Genomic DNA, 18,125 nt, shown 5'->3' on the forward strand with positions numbered 1-18,125 from the left:
ACAGGAAGGACTAATTCAGATGCCAAGCATGTACTATCTATACTCAAATTAAATTACAGTGCCGGTATGGTTTCAGATCGTAAAGGGAGAAGAAGTGACATCAAATCGTAAAAGCAAAATCGAAATCGCCTCCAGGGGAGGGAGTGCTCAACATCCTGGTACTAAAAAGAAATTTCACTTAACTTTCAAATTACTGGTGTAAAAAAAGTAACTTTTACTCTTTCAAGTACCTGAAACAAATGCACTTTACTGATTTACACAAGATTGCTCTGCTACAGTAACGAGAGTAAATGTATTTGTTACTTCAACCCCTGGATCAGCTACCAATAAGAACTGTAAGTCTGAGTAATTTGTGACATTACATAACATGTTGTTTGCTTTGAATTCACCATAATTTATACAGTTCAAACCTGTTACATGCAAAATCGCCTGGTCCACCTTTTTTTCTTTTCCTTTAGTAGCTGTTCTGGAGCTTTTGATTGTATCTCATGATGTTCACCAGTAGATGGAGTTTGCCCAGTTATTGTGCAATTATAGATTATCATTTTCCTGAGCATTTTGAAGGTGCCTTAGGGAGTTTTCTAGTAAACATTCAGTGTTTCTCAGCTTCTCAGCTGCATATTGTAGAGGTCAAACAAACGTGTTAGACGTATTTCCCTCCTCATAAAACATGAAAATTTTGAAACCTGGATTGTTTACATTTATATTTACATGCTAGTGTTACCATTAAGGACTGAGGTTTGAAAGTACAACAATTGAAAGCTCCAGAAAACTAGTGAGTGGACCTTGTGGTAAGATTATTTATCAGCTGGATGTTTCCAAGGTCAAGAATGAACTTTCGGGCTCGAGTGCCTTTTTGGTTTGACACATTTTCACCATGGTAATCAACTCTCATGCAAACACTGAATCTGTCTGTTTTGTCTTCAGGTGGCAGAAGTGGCACAGATCCTGGATTTCCTCTCCACTCAGACAGCTCTGCCAATCGTGGGCATCAGTGGCGGCTCTGCAGTTGTCATACCATACAAGGTAATAATGAGCCGATCATTTCAGCACTGGCCCATCTCCACTCTGGAGTTTGAACCACAGCTAGAGAAGTCTGCCTTCTTGCTATGCCACATAGATTACACAAAAAATGCATGTTGTGTCCCAGAGGTGTTGATATAACATTTGTCCCAAACAGTATAATGAGCAATTAAGGAAGCAAGAAAAAAAAGATTGTAAGACGAATACCCTGTCAGCAGAAGCCCCTGCTTTTCACAGCCTCCTGTCTTAGTCAGAACTCTTCCACACCGGCGTCATTCAGCTTACAACAACTTAAGTAGGTCAGAGCGGTGGAGCCTACTTTGGCAAGCAACTCGCTGCATGCAAATATTTGGATATGAGCAATACAGATGGGTGAATTATCAGCGATGACTGCAGCCATCGACCCTCATCAGCTCCTCTAATCCCTGGCTGGGAAAAGTCAGAGTTATGGGAAGAGAAACTTTGCGAGGGGAGACAAGTGCTATGGGCAATCTGCACTTCAATCAATCATTCCCGCGTACTTGAAGAGCAGCAGGTTTTTCCTGCTATGATTTAGCATGTATCTGGTTGATGAATGGAGATGGAGAGCAGTGAGCTGTGTAGTTAGATTGTAAAGGGGAGATTGATGACACCAGACGGATTCTTAATCTATACTTTTTCTCTTTTGAGTTGCAAAATGGCTCCATCCCTTCTTCCTCTCATGCTCTGTGCTTTCCGCTCGTTTTCCCTTCCTTCCTTTAATTGCTTAACTGCCATCATCAACACCTTTTATTTATAGAAGTAACTCTCACACATAGAAACACACATGCAAATGAACACCCTCACATATTAGAGCACACACACACACACACACACACACACACACAGCCAAATGGTTGCATTCCTACACCTATCCACCACGAAAAGCATCCAAACCGAGCTGAATAGTGTAGCTGTGTGGCGGTGGGTGAGTGGTGGATTCCACCCCCAGGCAACATTTTGTAAACTATAGCATGTTGTATTTATCAGCTTCCTGTTAATCAAAAGGTATCTGCCAGATGTCACGTCATAGATGGGTATTAAACAGGAGGAGTTGTAGCTGCAGGAGGGTGATTGATTTGCTGTATTTTGATGGCGGAGTGGGAAGGCAGAGTGAGTGAGTAAGAGACAGAGAGGGGAGAAAGATGCTTCGATGAAGCTTGGCTGACAGCTGCCTGAAGGCAGTGTTTTACTGTCTCACTGATAAGTCTCCTTTTCCTTTTTCACGAGTGAGATAGTCATTCTTGTTTCCCCCACTTCCTACATTTCCCTTCCAAATTTTTCTTGCTTTTTGTCCACTTCTCACCTTCATTTCCACCTCCTTTCCATATTTCCCTTTACTCTCTCTATTCCTCCATCCTTCCCTCCATCACCTTTACTCCTTGACACATCCAGTTTTTTCGGCTCTGTTGTACGCCGGCTGAATCCATTAAGTCTGTGGCTGGAAGCAAGAGGCCTGTGCTCCTTTCTGCTCTCTCTGAGCTCCAGGACCCCATTAAACTGTTAATTAGACCCTTCAGGAGACTGAAGCCCCCCACAGCTCTTATCATTCACCCCAAAACCCAAACCATTCACTCCTCCTTATATTTTTTTCTCTTGCTGCCTGCTCCTTGCGTAACCTCCCTCTTCCCTCTACCTGTCGCTGCTCGACCTTAAATTGGCATGGAGGTGCTCATATTTACACCAGATGTGCTTTTAATACTCATCTCGGGGTGTTCTGCCACAGTGTAAAGTATCTCTGAGCCTCCAAAATATTTGGGGCAAAGTTTCTCAGTTATCAGCAATCTTTGGTTTGCAATTTGCAGAGCCGATTACAGCTGGCTCAGTCTTAGTTATTTAACCTCTCGTCTTAACGGTGGCAAAAGACAAACATGCAGATGGGGTGTTATCTACCGACAGACCGTTTGTCTGACGGGCCCAAAGTGTTGAGTGACAGTTCTCTATATAGCACAAAGAGTAAAGCACTCTCCTCTGAGGTCTGCCCGTCGAAGGCCTCATTCAGCTCTCCTCCTCACACTCCCCCTCAGTGTCTTTCTTTCTCTTATACACTCCTTTGTTGTCAGCAAGGAGAAAAAAAGCTTGTCAGAGGTGTCTGGCACAATGGGACAGGTGGATTGGATGGAGAAAGACGTATGTGTGAGTGCATGATTCTCTTAGGGGATAAAAGAGCTCAATAGTGCTTGATTATCAATAGCCTGATGATGATGAATATCTTTGATGGCGGGTTTAAAAAGAAGCAGCACCCGCCCGGGCCGCCTATTTATGGTTCCTGTCTCAGTGATCTCTCTATGGCAGACAACAAGGAAGGAGGGAATGAGACAAAGATGAAAAGATTGAAGGGAGGAGAGGAAGTGTGTCTTTTGTCAGACGGCACACACATCAAGCGAAGGCAAAGAGGAGGAAATGAGAGAGCGTGAAGAACGGCTGAGAAAAGGCATAAAGACTGTTCAATAGGGCCTGCGAGGGAAAGAGAAAAAACATTGCAACGTGTCTCTCTGAGGAGTTGGAGATGAGAGGTTGAGTGTGTTTTGTCTTTGTGTGTGTGTGTTCTTGGCTGGCTGGCTATGAGTCATTGCAGTGTGCTTGGTGATCATTAGAGGGTGCTGCATCCAGATGTTGAGTCACGGGAGTAGTAGAGCAGAAGACAAAGGGAGGAGAAAGAGAGGAGATAAGGGAGGGAGGAGAGAGAAAACTGCCAATGGAAACAAGAAGAAACTTTAATGACAACAACAAAACTTTTATTTATTCGGCACAATATTGCACTGCCTGATAAATAAGCCTTTCAATTATGATGGTAATGATTACAATAATTGGCATCAACATCAGGCCCTATGAAAACCACATATCCTCAAATTTTGTGATTTCTATGTTTTCAGAAACACTACATGGCCAAAAATATGTGGACGCCAAAAGAAATGCTCCTCTCTTCTGTGAAGGTGTTTGTGAATTGCTCTCATTCAACCACAATAGCATTAATGAGCATTGATGTTGGGTGATAAGGCCCAGCTCGCAGTCTGTGTTTATCCCAAAGGTGTTGGACAGGGTTGAGGTCAGGGCTCTGTGCAGACCAGTCAAGACCTTCCACACCAAACTGGGAAAACTTTTCCCAAAACTATTGCCACAAAGTTGGGAACACACAATGGTCTGATGGGATCTAAGGAGCCATGTCCAAACAATGTGAGAAAAGACCAAAACTTACAATTAACTGATCTTAGTAACAAGTATTGTCTGTGTAACCTGACCTTTCTCTGTGCCATAGAGCTGCATTGTTGTTCAAAAACTGTTAAAACACATTGGTGAGTCACACGGTTGAGGCACTGGGTAACATGTTCCTTCATTACACATACACCAACCTGTTACTGTAAATACTCTCTAAAGCACCAAATATGTACTGTATTTAATCCGTTGCTAAAAATAGTCCCTAACAAATGCACTACGGTTTGAGTTTTGCTAAAAACTACAGTGCCCGGCTGTTTTAGGAAACTATTTTGCCTTTTTTTCTTAAAACAGAAGTATGTTTATATGATCGGTTTTAAAGATTGATGTCTTCAGCATATATGAAGGCTATAAGGCTCTGGAATTTGACCCCAGATATCTGCACCACCACAACTGACATAGAAAATACACACATTAATCCACAGGTTGACATTATCACCCAAACAATCCAAAAGTCAGCTGTCTCCTAGAAATTACTTTCATATTATGTTCAGAGATAACATTTCTTGACACACCACATTTATGTAACACAGTGGACTAACAAGGAGTGGATGGGGTGTGTAGTGGGCGTACAGTGCAGGACTGTCACACCACCGTCCAGGGTTCACATCCACACTCCTGCAACAAAAGCACTTTAAGATTAAGAAAGATCTGACTTCTGAATATTACTGTAGTCACTACGAGTGGATAGTAGCAAGATTGTCCTTTTTTTTTTTTTATCAAAACATATGAAATATATTGTCAGTGAACATTTTATTGATATGTTCAGTATCAACATTTTTCCAAATTGCCAGGTAGGTTCCTTAACAACTTATTATGTTAATCGAAAATGTAATTTGGTTTGCATTATGTTTCCCTCAAAATATATATACTGTAAGAAATTAGTTGTATATAAATGTTATTTCTAAGAGACAGAGCTGATATGTCCCGTCACATGAAGGTAACAGCCTAAATTAGAGAAGTTGTATAAAAAAAACTAGTAGCTGATGGAATAAAAGCACTCACACACATATTGCTGTTCCAAGGCAGTAAAACCTGAACTCTGGTGGAGGCAAATTGAACTCTCTGTGTAAAGTCTGCTGAGAGTCCAATAAAATAACTTCTGTGTAGCTCTGACTGGAAGTGGTGAAGATCATTCAGACTGGCACCAGTAACTTTATGGTGCTGAGAATTCACCAACTCCTACGTAAAACCCTTTCACAACACACTGGACTGTCTCAAAAATGAGTGATTTTCACAGGAAATATAAAAGAACATAATTGCTTTTTGTAAAAATCAGTTTTCTATTTAGTACTTAATAATGAGGGTGTGGTAAAACATTTTATGATGGCTGCTGTGAATCATTTTGAGAGAGAACAGATTATTTAACTACGGATGACAACTCGTATCTATTATCGTGAAGCATTGTTAAATCTCTCTGATTCTGAGAAAATACATGAATGTTTGATCACTCACAAGCCAGTTTTTGTTCATTACAGTTACAAACATCAAATAATGAGTGATCATGGTTGTAGATGGTGATAAAGTCTGGAATAAACAAAGCCAACAGCTTTATGTGTTTGCCAGCAAACAGGAACAAAAGTGCCTTTTAAATGTGCACATGATGGATTTTTTGAAGCAAAGAAACTGTTGAGCTTGAGTATTCAATCGTAAAACATCATTTATAACAATTTGAAGCTGTCAGTAGAAGATTATATTTCAGGAGTTACAGTCTCAGTCTAAGGTCACACTCTGTTTATGATATTAGACTGAAGTGATGCACTGAGTCAGGCGTCTCTCATTGGATCACTGTGCAAAGTTATTTTTTGGGGGGTTTGTTTCTGTGGCCGGACTGACCCGCTTTCTCCATTTGTCCTTCTGTACTTGTGTCTCTTTTCTCCACCCCCCCATCCTCACTCCTGGCTCTCTCTTGGCCCCATGATCCAGAAACCAGAAACTCCATAAACAGGTCATGATCGCTGGGAATGAAAGCACATTAATGGCCAGACCACCTCCAAGCTTCACAGCATGGCCCAATAATTTCAGGAAGGTAGTCAATCAAACCACTAATTCTATGGTATTGAGTGTGACGATTGTAAAGTATAAATTGTTAAAATATATCTAAGGGGTTGGAAAAGCAGGAAGGTTTCCCTCCACACTGGAAAATTGATCAATTTAGCACTTTTGCAAACATAATGAGGTCATAAAATGTTCACTTTATCACAATAGAGCACAATTATCTATTAAAACAATATTTTCCTCTTTAGATTCTCTTTAATGCTGTGATTCTCAGTTTCCACAAGAACTCTACCTATATGGTGCCTTTCTGGTCTTCCGACCACTAAAAGCGCTTTACACTACGTGTCACGTTCACCCATTCACACACATTCATACGCTGATGGCAGCGGCTGCCATGTGAGGTGCTAACTGCTCTTCAGAAACCACCAACCTTCTCATTAGTGGACAACCTGCTTTACCTCCTGGGCCACAGCCGCCAAAACTACTTTCTATGGAAGAAATAGTCTCATTCAGGGCCGAAACTATTATTAAGATGTCTCTCCGCCCTTATAACGAGTTAAAAACATCTGTTTCAGGATGTTTTTATTTATTTATGAATGTGTGCTCTGTATTTATTTATTCATTAGTCATTTGTGTGAGATGGACACTGGTTGTGCTTGTATTGCATATCCCTCAACTTTATAGAAGTGGAATACAAACTGCTAACTAATGTACTGCTTACATGTTAATTCATCAGTAACAGTCATCCAATACAGTACTGAAGGGTGTTATTCTGCATAATGACTGTAATGATTATTTTTACTTTATTATGGCACCTTTTATTAAGTGACAATTTGAATGTAATTATGTATTTCTTCACTACTGCTGCTTTATCTGAAAGTCATAGCGGATTGAGATGAAATTAATAATTCATATACGGCTGGGTAGTGGCTTTGTATGCAAAACTTCAATTTGCAAAGTAATTATGGCCATAATATAAATATGGTGGAGTAAAAAGTACAATATTTACCACTAATATGTAGTAGAGTACAAGTAAGTACCATAACCTCCAAATGGTCCTTAAATGTAAATTCTCCACCACTGGAAGCTTGTCTACAAGCCTTACATTAGAAATGTAGACTGACATATACTGTACATGCATACATAAATCCATACGTGAGTGAGCATCTGTATGTGCAACCCCCTTCCTGTTTGACCCACACCAGTCTTTCCACCGAGGGGAGGTACAGCACAGAGTCCTCCCCCGTGGGAGGAGAGGAGTGTGTGAGCAACCACCATGTCCACCGTCTTCCTGTCACATTACCATACGCTCCTGCAGTAGGACTGCTAATTACGTCTGTGTGTGACAGCCGCACTGCCAAGGTGGTGAGAACAAGACGGCTGGGAAGTGGAGAACGAGCGGGGGGGGCAACTTCTCATGTGAGCGTATGAGTGCGAGAGTTAGACACAAAAAAGGAGGTAATTTTGTTGTAATTCTTGCTTGATTTCACTGTGAAGGGTGAGTGTCTTTCATCACATTTGCGTCTGAGTTTGTTTGATTTTTCACAATTTAGGATGCTGATAATTGGACAGTGATGTTGGCCCAAGGCGGGGGGGGTCACCATATTATTTGTTTGTTTAAAAGCTCGGACAAAACAAATTGGATTTTAATGACACTTCTTCACATGATGCACCTCTCCACTCCTCCGTCATATCAGATGAAGTGGGACACTATAGCTAAGCCAGGGCTGCCAATCCAGAGCCATTTTTTATTTATTCAGTGACAGCCTGACATGGTTGTGTACTGCTATTTTTATAGCTATTCTGGTGCTCAGCCCAGTCAGTGGTCTATTGGAGTTTCAGCCTCCGGAGGTGAGTCTCAAACAAGCTCACACAGAGCAAAAACTGGTAAAATTTGAGTGAAGGAGAGTCTTGCTGTGATATTCCTGTGGTATTCCTAGGGCTACACAGCTCTCTGGGGCTTTGCAGAGCCTCTGAGCTGTGGGAGAAGGAAGAGCAACAGGAAGGAGAGATGACAGTTAGTCACCTCTGAGACGAAAACAGACTGAGAAGATCTGAGACCTGGTCTCAAATGGCACTTGACAGTTTAACACTATATGCTCTCTCACTTTCTCTCTCTCTCTCTCTCTCTCTCTCTCTCTCTCTCTCTCTCTCTCTCTCCCTCTCTCTCTCTCTCTCTCCCTCATGCATGACTTCTCTATCATACATGTGTGTCGCTGTATTTTGAGATTTCCCAGACTTCCTGTCTCTACTAAGAGGCTGCTGTACAGTAAAAAAAAAAAGACACCTTATTACCCTGATCTTCACCTTATTGCACCAGCTCCCTGTCCATTATCAAATCAAACTCACAATATTAGAACTCGTCTTAAAGCCCGGCATGGTCTTGCACCTGCTTACATCACAGGTCTACTTTTTCCCCACAGCACTTTCAGTCTCTTTGGTTCTTCCATCCAAGCTCTGTTATTACACAGTCCCATGTGAAAAAATGGCAGGCACAGGGCGTCCAGACTATTGAACAGTTTTGGTTGAATCTGTAAAAATGTTTTTATAGTTTTGCTTTTTGCAGCGTATGCTTTATGTGTGCTCTCAGTCACTGAGGCAGATGTGACATGCATTGCCAACGATCCGATACATTAAAGACAAATATGAAGCAACTACCAATGCAACACGTTACAATTCACCTTTATTGTGATGCATCAAGACCATTTGATTCAACCCAATGCGATTCAATGCGATACGATGCTTTGCAAGGAATATGATGCTATACAATTCAATATGGTACAGATAGTTTCACTTCTGTCTTCTTTCTGCTTGTGAAAAGGTTTAGAGAGGAGGAATCAATCTAAATACAAAATTATTGGTCACATTAATAAATAATAAAGGCTACTAATAATATAGAAATAAATTTGATTTTACAGATGCAGAGATGCATCCCAAGTTCATCCAGATTGTATCCTATGCACACTTTTTAAATCAGCACAATCGCATCTTGAACTTTCATGCCCTACCCCATTAAGCAGCAGATCTCTAGATGTAAACTAGGTTTATTTGGTATTTTGAACTATATTAATTTAAAGGCTGTTGAAACAACAATTATGTGCAACTTAAATGTCTAAAAACATTCAATTTCAACCTAATTCCACCCAGTTTTGTATTTGACCCAATTTTGTTGTAAATGTCTAGACATCTTTTGTCCTAAAAATCACCAAATCTTTGCTTGGTTTACACTTGTTACTCTTGATATAAATGTATTTTGCCATTACTAGCTGACTTCTCAGTTAAGGTTAAAGGTTAATCTACAAAAAGGTAATTATTATGTCGTACCAGTTGATGATTTCTGCTCTCTGTGTCCCTCTTACACTCTACAATAGTCCTTCTCCTCTCATCCCGATAGCCTACTTTATGTGAATGCTATTTGAAGGACATGGGTTCAGCAGGCTCTAATAACTTCCATCTTATCTGTCAACACACACGAACCCACAGCGAGACGGTATGCAAATGTATGCTAACACACAGACACATACAACATTGGACCACCCCTCCTTGACAGAAAGGGAGCAGCAGGACTGAGTGTTTGCAGTTTGGAGACACGTGAGACACCAGATTGAGGCTGAATATGGCGATAAGAGTACACACTGTAAAATAAATATTCATGGTAACCGTTCCTTATACGACACATCACTCTGCATCTGCATCTTTATTAGTTTAGGGTGCAAGTGTGTATTTGATAGCTGCGTGTTATATCCATCATCCCAATCAAACAAAGATTTAATACTTTGTTAAAAGAAAAACTCTAATGGCATGCATTTTGTCAAGTTATAGATATTCTTAAACATGTTACAAAGCAGATTCAAGTGCCATTGTCCAAGCATAGCTCACCTTTAAAATGTAGTCCTTTCTTTTCATCCCATTTGTCACTTCTCGTCAACTTAATTGGTTTTGGAAGGCTGTTCCAGTGTGTTGCTTAAGTGACTTTTAACGGTGATGTTTTTCGAGTGATAGTATGCTTATTGAACAAGAGGACAAATTATTTAAAGTGCACCGTCCTAGTAGTGGCAAAGTTTCATCCAAATTTAAATGTTCTGCAGCAGTCACAATGTTAAAGGTGCTGCTAAAATGATGAGCAGCAGACGAGTTAATTTGAAAACCTTTTAGTTTGCTTCTCTTGTGGGAGAAACTTCAAGGCCGTACTCAGATGTTCATTTGCTAATTTATTCAAGATGTGTCATAATGTATTTTCAGAAGTGAGAAAAAGAAATAAGATGTTGTTTTGAAAGAAATACACAAGCAAAAATGTGGTATAGTAGCATAGTGAGAAGAAAAAACTGTTCTTTAAATTAATTTGACAGCTAACATCCACCCTGCTGAAGCGTCTTTGAGCTAAACTTGCTCTGGAGTTGCTGCTTTATCATTCACTTTTCACTCCACCACGAAAAATACTTTCCCCACCTGAATCCTTAAATGAGACTCTCTTACTCTTTACAGGCTGAGGGATCCTCCTTCTTGCAGATGGGAGCGTCTCTGGAGCAGCAGATTGTCTGCATGTTCAAGGTACAGAAATGTGTCACACTACATGTAAGTATGTAAAAGGTTATCATAAAAAATGCTTGAAGGGTCAAGCCCAAGCGTGACGTCACCCATTGGTTTGTGGAGTGCCATTGTGAAGCCCCGGAACGGAGCCAGCATGAGCTAGCGGACGTGATGTACTGCAAGTTGATCTACGCTCATTGGCTGTGTAGTTTGGACTAGCCGGAATCATAGCGGCTTGCCTGGTTAGTTCAGTACACTAAAGTAAAGCGAGAAATAGGCAATGCAGTAACAGTTTCATATTTGATCTGAGTTTCGTGGGCTGTGCTGGATGGACTCACTTTAAGAGTGACCCGTCAATCAAAATGTAGCCCTGCCCAAAAGCACACGTGACTTTATTGTCTGTTTTATGTGAAAACTAGCGACTGAGACCCTAACCTCATAAGGAAACTATTTACTGAGCTCATAAATGAAGTGTCAAGATAGCTCATTCTCCATTAGAGTTAATGGGATCACTGTGCTATTGCAGCCAATGGAGCTCCCCCTGCTGGAAATTACATAGAGTGCAGCTTTTAAGACACTTCCGTGTTGGCTTTACTTTTCAGACCCAGAAGCTCTGTCCATTATATATACAGTCAATGGTCAAGCCTTACAAATGACAAATGGCAGCTCTCAGGCTGATTAACACAATGTGAGGACATCCCAACGATCAGTGGGGGAATCCCTGATCTAATGTTCTGGCCCGATTTCCACTAAACTAATCTGTATTTATGATAGATTGTTCAAATTCTCATGAGATCAGAGAGCTGATGTCACTGATGTTTTGGGGGTCAACGGGATAATCTCAGTTAAGTCCGTGGTAACATTATCTCATCATCTAGTGGGAACATTTCCACAACGTGAGAGACATCCATTGGGAAATTGACAGGGATATTTGTGATGAAATGTGTTTTAAAAAAAAAAGATTACAGGATTTAAAAAGCTTTCTAGTTTTTTCGTGTCATGGTCAATACCAACGTAAGACTCAACGCATCTTATAGAAACTAACACCAATTTCATGTAATATATCCTTAAATATGTAGCTATAGAGTCAGCAGCCAGTTAATTTAGCTTAACATAAAGAGTAAAAACAGAAGGAAACAGCTAGTCTGAAGGTAATAAAACCTGACCACTAACACCTCTTAAGCTCACAAATTAACATGTTATATCTCATTTGGTTAATCTGTCCAAAAACTAATATTTGCACTTATTCATTATTACTACATTTTTACCTTGGATATTATTATTATTTCCCTGTTTCAGCTGATGGAGGAGTATGACTGGGGCGAGTTTGCGGTGATCACCAGTTTGCTGCCGGGCTACGACACCTTTGTGGATATAGTTGAGTCGTACACAGATACCTCGTATTTCCTGTGGAATCTACAGGATATCTTGTCTCTGGAAATGTCTGTTGGGTCTAACGATGCGAGGACCAAACGCATGCTGCAGCAGGTATAGATTTAGCGAAACTACCAAAAACTTTATGTTCAGGCAGTGATTTCTCTGTGTGAAGTGAAGTTGGCACTAACAGATTTCTTTTTCTGTCTGCAGGTGGACTCTCAGGTCCTGCTGGCGTATTGCTCCTATGAGGAGGCGCAGTACTTGTTTCGTCAGGCAGCTGAGGTAGGTCTGCTGGGGCCAGGCTACATCTGGATCCTCCCCAGTCTGGCCGTGGGCAACCCCGACAGCCCTCCACCTGACAGCTTTCCTATCGGTGTTATTGGAGTGATTACGGACCAGTGGAGGAAGAGCTTGCGGCAGAGGGTGAGGGAAGGTGTCGCCATTGTAGCGAAAGGTGCCGAGAGCTTCAAGAAGCAGTATGGTTTTATTCCTGAGGGACATGGTGACTGCAACAAGCCGGCAAAACTCTCAGACAACAATACTCTGTTCAGGTAGGAGGCATATTTTTGTTCCAGACATTTCCTGATGCATGGACGGAAGAGCACAGCTTCAGCTTTCACACTTTTCTCATAACTTTACACACACACATTCATGCAAGACGTGAAAGTATTTCGCACCTCTTTTGCACATGGTCTGAAATTCAAATTAACCTTGATTAAATATTCACAGCCTCGTCTGTTGTGGATGTATAGCTACCTTAACAGACAGCGAAATCACTCAGTAGGAACACCTTTTCCCTCCACCAATCAGCTGCTTCTGTCATCCCCTAATGAACTACTTCCAGTACCCCCACGTTAGCCCTCTCAGGGGAGCTTTCGGCTTAATTAGGAGGTGATCATTGTGTGTGTTTATCTGTGTAAATGAATATGCAAATTATCCTGTGATGTAGAATCAAGGTCCTTGATTGCATACAACACACTTTCTTCTGACTTTATGTTCTCGTGGGTTGCAGAAACATGCTGAATGTGACATGGGAAAGGAAAGATCTGTCATTCAACAACCAAGGCTTCCTCTCCAACCCTTCGATGGTCATCGTTGCTCTGGATCGGGAGAGACTCTGGGACAAGGTACTTTGACACTGGAAACTGAATCACAAGGACATAATGGCACTATGGAACACATTTTTAGGGTTCAGTTTAGTTTAAGAGCATTACAGTTTGAGTCTGTTAACAACAGCTCTTGGCCATGTAGTCCTCCATTTGACCTTCATTTTGGTATGTATTATTTTTATTTTTGTATATAAAAATCCAAATGTAGATGAGAAGATGTCATGTTGACATCCTAACGCAGCGCATTTTAAAGCACTTTAGGTAAAAGCCCTTAATGCAGTCTGCTTAGAGCAATAACCGCAAAGAGGTTACAATGGCAGGACTCAAATTTCAACTTTAAATATCATAATGTCCTTGACTCAAAATCAAAAACACATATCATATTTTTTCTGGACAGACCTGAAATTATGGACCCAAAATAAACCACCCCTGATCCGTCCAAACTACTTTTCCAGCTTGTAAGTGATGGGGTCCAACATGAACACACTTTTGTGACAAAATGAAAGATCTCTGTTGGAAAAAAGTGATGTGATGCACTTCCATGGACCAATTAGGATTAAGCAATATTATTATTTTTATTGTTACCCTGCCAGAGATCAAATCACACCCACACAGTCCTGATGAAGCAGATTAACTGAGATTTTGAGACTCATGATGAAAAACATTTAAGGATGTTTTCTTTCAAATTCAACTTATATTTTAGTAATATTGCAGAGAATGATGCTAAACACCCAAACTAATCCTATCTCCACAGATATACACAGGCACACAAATCATGGGTCAACTAAAAAGGCATTCACTTCAACAGTGATATAAAGACGTGGTCGTCGGCCACTGTGTATATCAGCCCTTCCATTATTATTGAGAAACTTAATGATCAAAATCTTAACATAAGGACATAAACAGCTGTAAAGTAACTCTCACCCATCATTAGTTATCCAACTGCCACACCCACACAGACAAAATCTTTACACCTCCGCGCTGATAAATCAATCCCTAAAACAATCGTAATGCTCAGCCTGTGAGCAACTGTTATAAAACATCTACATTGAAGTAAAGTTCGTACTTTACCTCCGCCAGGGGGGTTTTAAAGTCTGTAACGCTGCTTGTTGCTATCGAACGAGGAGCCCCGTGTATTTAGCTTATATATGTTTACATTTGCACCATTAAAAGCATGCTGAATTAACTATTTGGAGTTCCTGTTTACAATCTATCCATGGATGTATGAACAACTATCACTGGATTACTTTGATACTGAAGAAAACTTTAAAATGTGATTATTCTCAGGCCAGTTCGGGAGTTATAGGGATCATCTTTTTTTCTATCATCTCTAAATGGATTTATTTACTTTTATTACAATTGACATCAGATATAAATATATCCTCAGAAAGTGTAACTGTATCCTGCCTGTGCGTTCAGATTTGACTCAGATGACTCAGGCGTAAATTAAAACAATATAGTAAAATGTTCCTCCATGAGCCGTGTGTCCCAGCCACTGCTGCTACTCTAACTGTGCTGACAGTGTTGGTGAATTGGCCAAATCAGCATTGCGAAGTATTGCCTGGGGAGCCGCACCTCACAGTTTGCAAACCTCTGACCTACAAATATAATCTGATTGGATGCAACAAGTTCATTCCTGTTGCACTCGAGATGTCAGCATGCATTTTGGAAAAAGCTGGTAATAAAATTGGAGTGGATTCATTAAAAAATCTCAAACAATTGATCACAAAATAACTCCTAGCATGCTCTGAACGTTACCAATAGGTGATATTTGAAGGTACAAGTGTTGGCGTGATTTCAAATCAATAATGTTGTGCGTCTGTTTCCTGTTAAAGCCATATTCTTCTCTTACAGTACTCCTGTTTCATTGTCACCATGCCCTGCAATTTTCTTGAGTATTTTCACTCCGTTTTACACACACACACACGCACACACACACACACACACACACACACACACACACACACTTTTCAAAGCCTGGGGGTGTATTGAAAAAGTGCGACTAAACAGAGAGACCTGAATGTAATCTCACAGCTACAGTTGAACTCATTTATTTCTACTCTGGAAAGACCAACCTACTTTATCAATGTCACCTCTTGGCTGGTGTGTGCGTATGAATGTGTGTGTATGAACATGGACATGTAATTGTGGTGAAGTGGGGTTCGGTTTGTATGTGTGTGTAAACCTTAAAGGCGCACTTATACAGCCAACATAGTCACATACACTTCATTTATACATTAAGAGCTCATGTTAAGGTGTAGTGTAGATGTCCTGCTGTTCTTCACACACACTATCAACAATAAGACACCTCTTACAACAAGATGCTGTCTGTTTTCTCTGAATCCTCTCTTTTTCCTCTGTCCTCATTACAACCTGATCTCTCACTACTTCCTCTCCTCTTCTTGTCATGTAGCTCATCCATAATTACGCCTGGTTGTGGTGTACTTGCTCTTTTCAAGTGTCTGTCCTCCATTGTGACATCCTGACAGTTTAACATCATGTTGTTCCTCATCACCGTCTGAAGGGTGCTGCAGGGTGACATTTTGGGCAGGAAAAATCCCCGTTCTCTGCTGGGCCCCTGTCTGAATTCTTGTTCTTCTCACCGATACTCTTCCACCTGTAGAATCAATACAGAGAATAAAAACACTTCAAAATGGCTTAAAGCTGCAGTAATTAATATTTGTATGCATGTACAAAGTGAAAAACGTTACTCATAGTGAAGAACCTTTTAGCATCTTTAAACACATCAACCTAATTTCCTGCAGGATCAGGCACCTGTTTTAAGCAAAAAAAAAAAAACTCTAATAAGCCAACTGTATGCTACCTGCCCAGCACTAAACAGCAAATTAGTGACAAGCTTCTGAACATAGCATTTAGGAGCTCAAGAGCCACATATTTGTCTCCGTAGTTGGTGGAGACCACAAACAGAGCTAAAAGAAGCCTGGATATTGGACTTACATTGATTGGTTGGCAGAATAAATGCAAATGTTGTTCCATGTCTGCTGGATGTGGAAACAGACAACTGTTTCAGGGTAAAGTACCATTTAGTGTCTAAACAATACAAAACAGTGGGTGTTTGCTTTTGGCCCGTGGCCCCCCATTAAGTTGAGGTTTTGTCCCTCCAAGGGACAAAGCATGGACATCCCAGACTTAAAGTAATCATATAACGCACATTTTTGAATGGGCTAAAAACATACAGACCTTTAATTTATTGGGATGAAGTCTCAGCAACAGATATCTCAAAATATCACCAAATTCAACTGAAACTATCTGCCCAGCTACATACAGCTAGAAGAAAATTAGAACTAGCCCTCTGAGTTGGTCCTCAGACAGTAAAATACAAGATGCTTGTATTGCATTGGTGCGGCCATGTTGCTTCAGGTAGCAGTGAGACAATGAAATAGAATCCATAATAAATGAGTGATAAATCCATCTGAGAGTGTGAAGGCTTATCAGCAGCTACACAGTGGTTGATGTTATTATGTGGAAGGATTTTGCAACTCCAGAAAGTGACAGTCATTTTGTCTTTTGTCACAACAATTGGCAGGTAAACAGCAGCAATAAGGCGTTGATGTGACACACTAATCTACCAGTAATGTGCGTTTACTGCACTGTGTAAAAAAAGCTTGAGAGAGGTTAAATTTTTTGGCCTGTAGACCCTGGTGTTTTGTTTTGTTTTTCGCTGTAGCCCTGTGAGGTCCCCCCCCCCCGCTGCCTCCACACAGCAGTCTGATTGAATGAGTGGTGTGTGTTGTTTTCATGTTTTGTCTGTCTGACAGTTCCATGGGTACTTTATCATGAAACATTACATTACATTCATTTGGCAGATGCTTTTGTCCAGAGGGACTTACAATAAGTACATTTAAACCACACAGGAGAAATATATAATCCAGAATTGTGAGTTATTTCCTCAGAGATGTTTAGTTTTTTCTTCTTTTAGAAAGGAGACATAAGTGCTAGCAAAGGTTGTTGAGATATAGTCTGAAGGTGGTTTTTTTTACCTGGGAACAGAGAAGAGCCTTGACTGAGATGAGCATCCACAGTATCCTCTGAGTAATGGGACAGCTAACGTCCAGACGCAGAGGTGAAGCATGCCGAAGAGGCAATGTTCGGGCTGGGCTGTAGGGTTTGACCATGACTTGTAAGCCTGTTTGGGCATCAATTGATACAAGATAGAGTACACTGAGAATACAGACCCTCCCATATGAGTAGATTTTTTGTTGTTAGACTTAAGTGGGAATTTATCAACAGTTAGATAATGTCATTTCAAAATCAACTGGGAAGTCCAACAGTAGTCACGGACCATGAATGAAGGCATACCATCTGTACGAGGAACAAAAAAAAAAGTAATTTCTGCTTGAATTTACAATGAGGCATGAGTTCTTCTGTAGGTTTAATGTAGGAGTTAAGGCAAAGATTAGGTTAATAAACAACTTTGTAGGTGACGGTTCTTCTACCTTATCCCAAAGGTGATGAGATGACCCAATGCAAGGCGACAAGACAAGCATCAGGCACAAAACTTTCTGTGTGACACGGGACATAAGGCACTGTCTCGGTTGAAATACCATGTGATTTTTAGGGGGTCCCATGACCATGACATGATGACATTTTGAGTTTCATTTCTAACATGAAGTATTGGGGAAATTCCAAGATCCTAATACTGTATTTTAGTCCAGTATCCAATAATCAATAACAGTTTTGGCACCTTCTCAGCAGTGTAGTGAGTGTGAGAATGACAGGTAGATGATAGAGCGTCTGCTTTAGATGCTCTTTGAGAGGAGAAGACATATGAGAATCCCATAAAAGACAGATTGAAATGATTGATCTTCACAACTGGCATCTCTGCGATTCTGT

General features: G+C 40.7%; 1 protein-coding gene across 1 annotated transcript in view; it reads left to right on the forward strand.

Moving 5' to 3' along the window:
* LOC127373410 (glutamate receptor ionotropic, NMDA 2C-like) overlaps positions 1-18,125 on the forward strand; it is a 53,863-nt gene that overhangs the window by 11,467 nt on the left and 24,271 nt on the right. Inside the window, exons 3-7 of the mRNA XM_051417856.1 lie at positions 928-1,026; positions 10,741-10,806; positions 12,085-12,273; positions 12,373-12,713; positions 13,175-13,289. Of these exons, the coding sequence (XP_051273816.1) occupies positions 928-1,026; positions 10,741-10,806; positions 12,085-12,273; positions 12,373-12,713; positions 13,175-13,289 (810 nt within the window). The remainder of the gene's footprint in view (positions 1-927; positions 1,027-10,740; positions 10,807-12,084; positions 12,274-12,372; positions 12,714-13,174; positions 13,290-18,125) is intronic.

The sequence above is a fragment of the Dicentrarchus labrax genome, unplaced genomic scaffold, assembly GCF_905237075.1.
Source record: "Dicentrarchus labrax unplaced genomic scaffold, dlabrax2021, whole genome shotgun sequence".
NCBI lineage: Eukaryota > Metazoa > Chordata > Actinopteri > Moronidae > Dicentrarchus > Dicentrarchus labrax.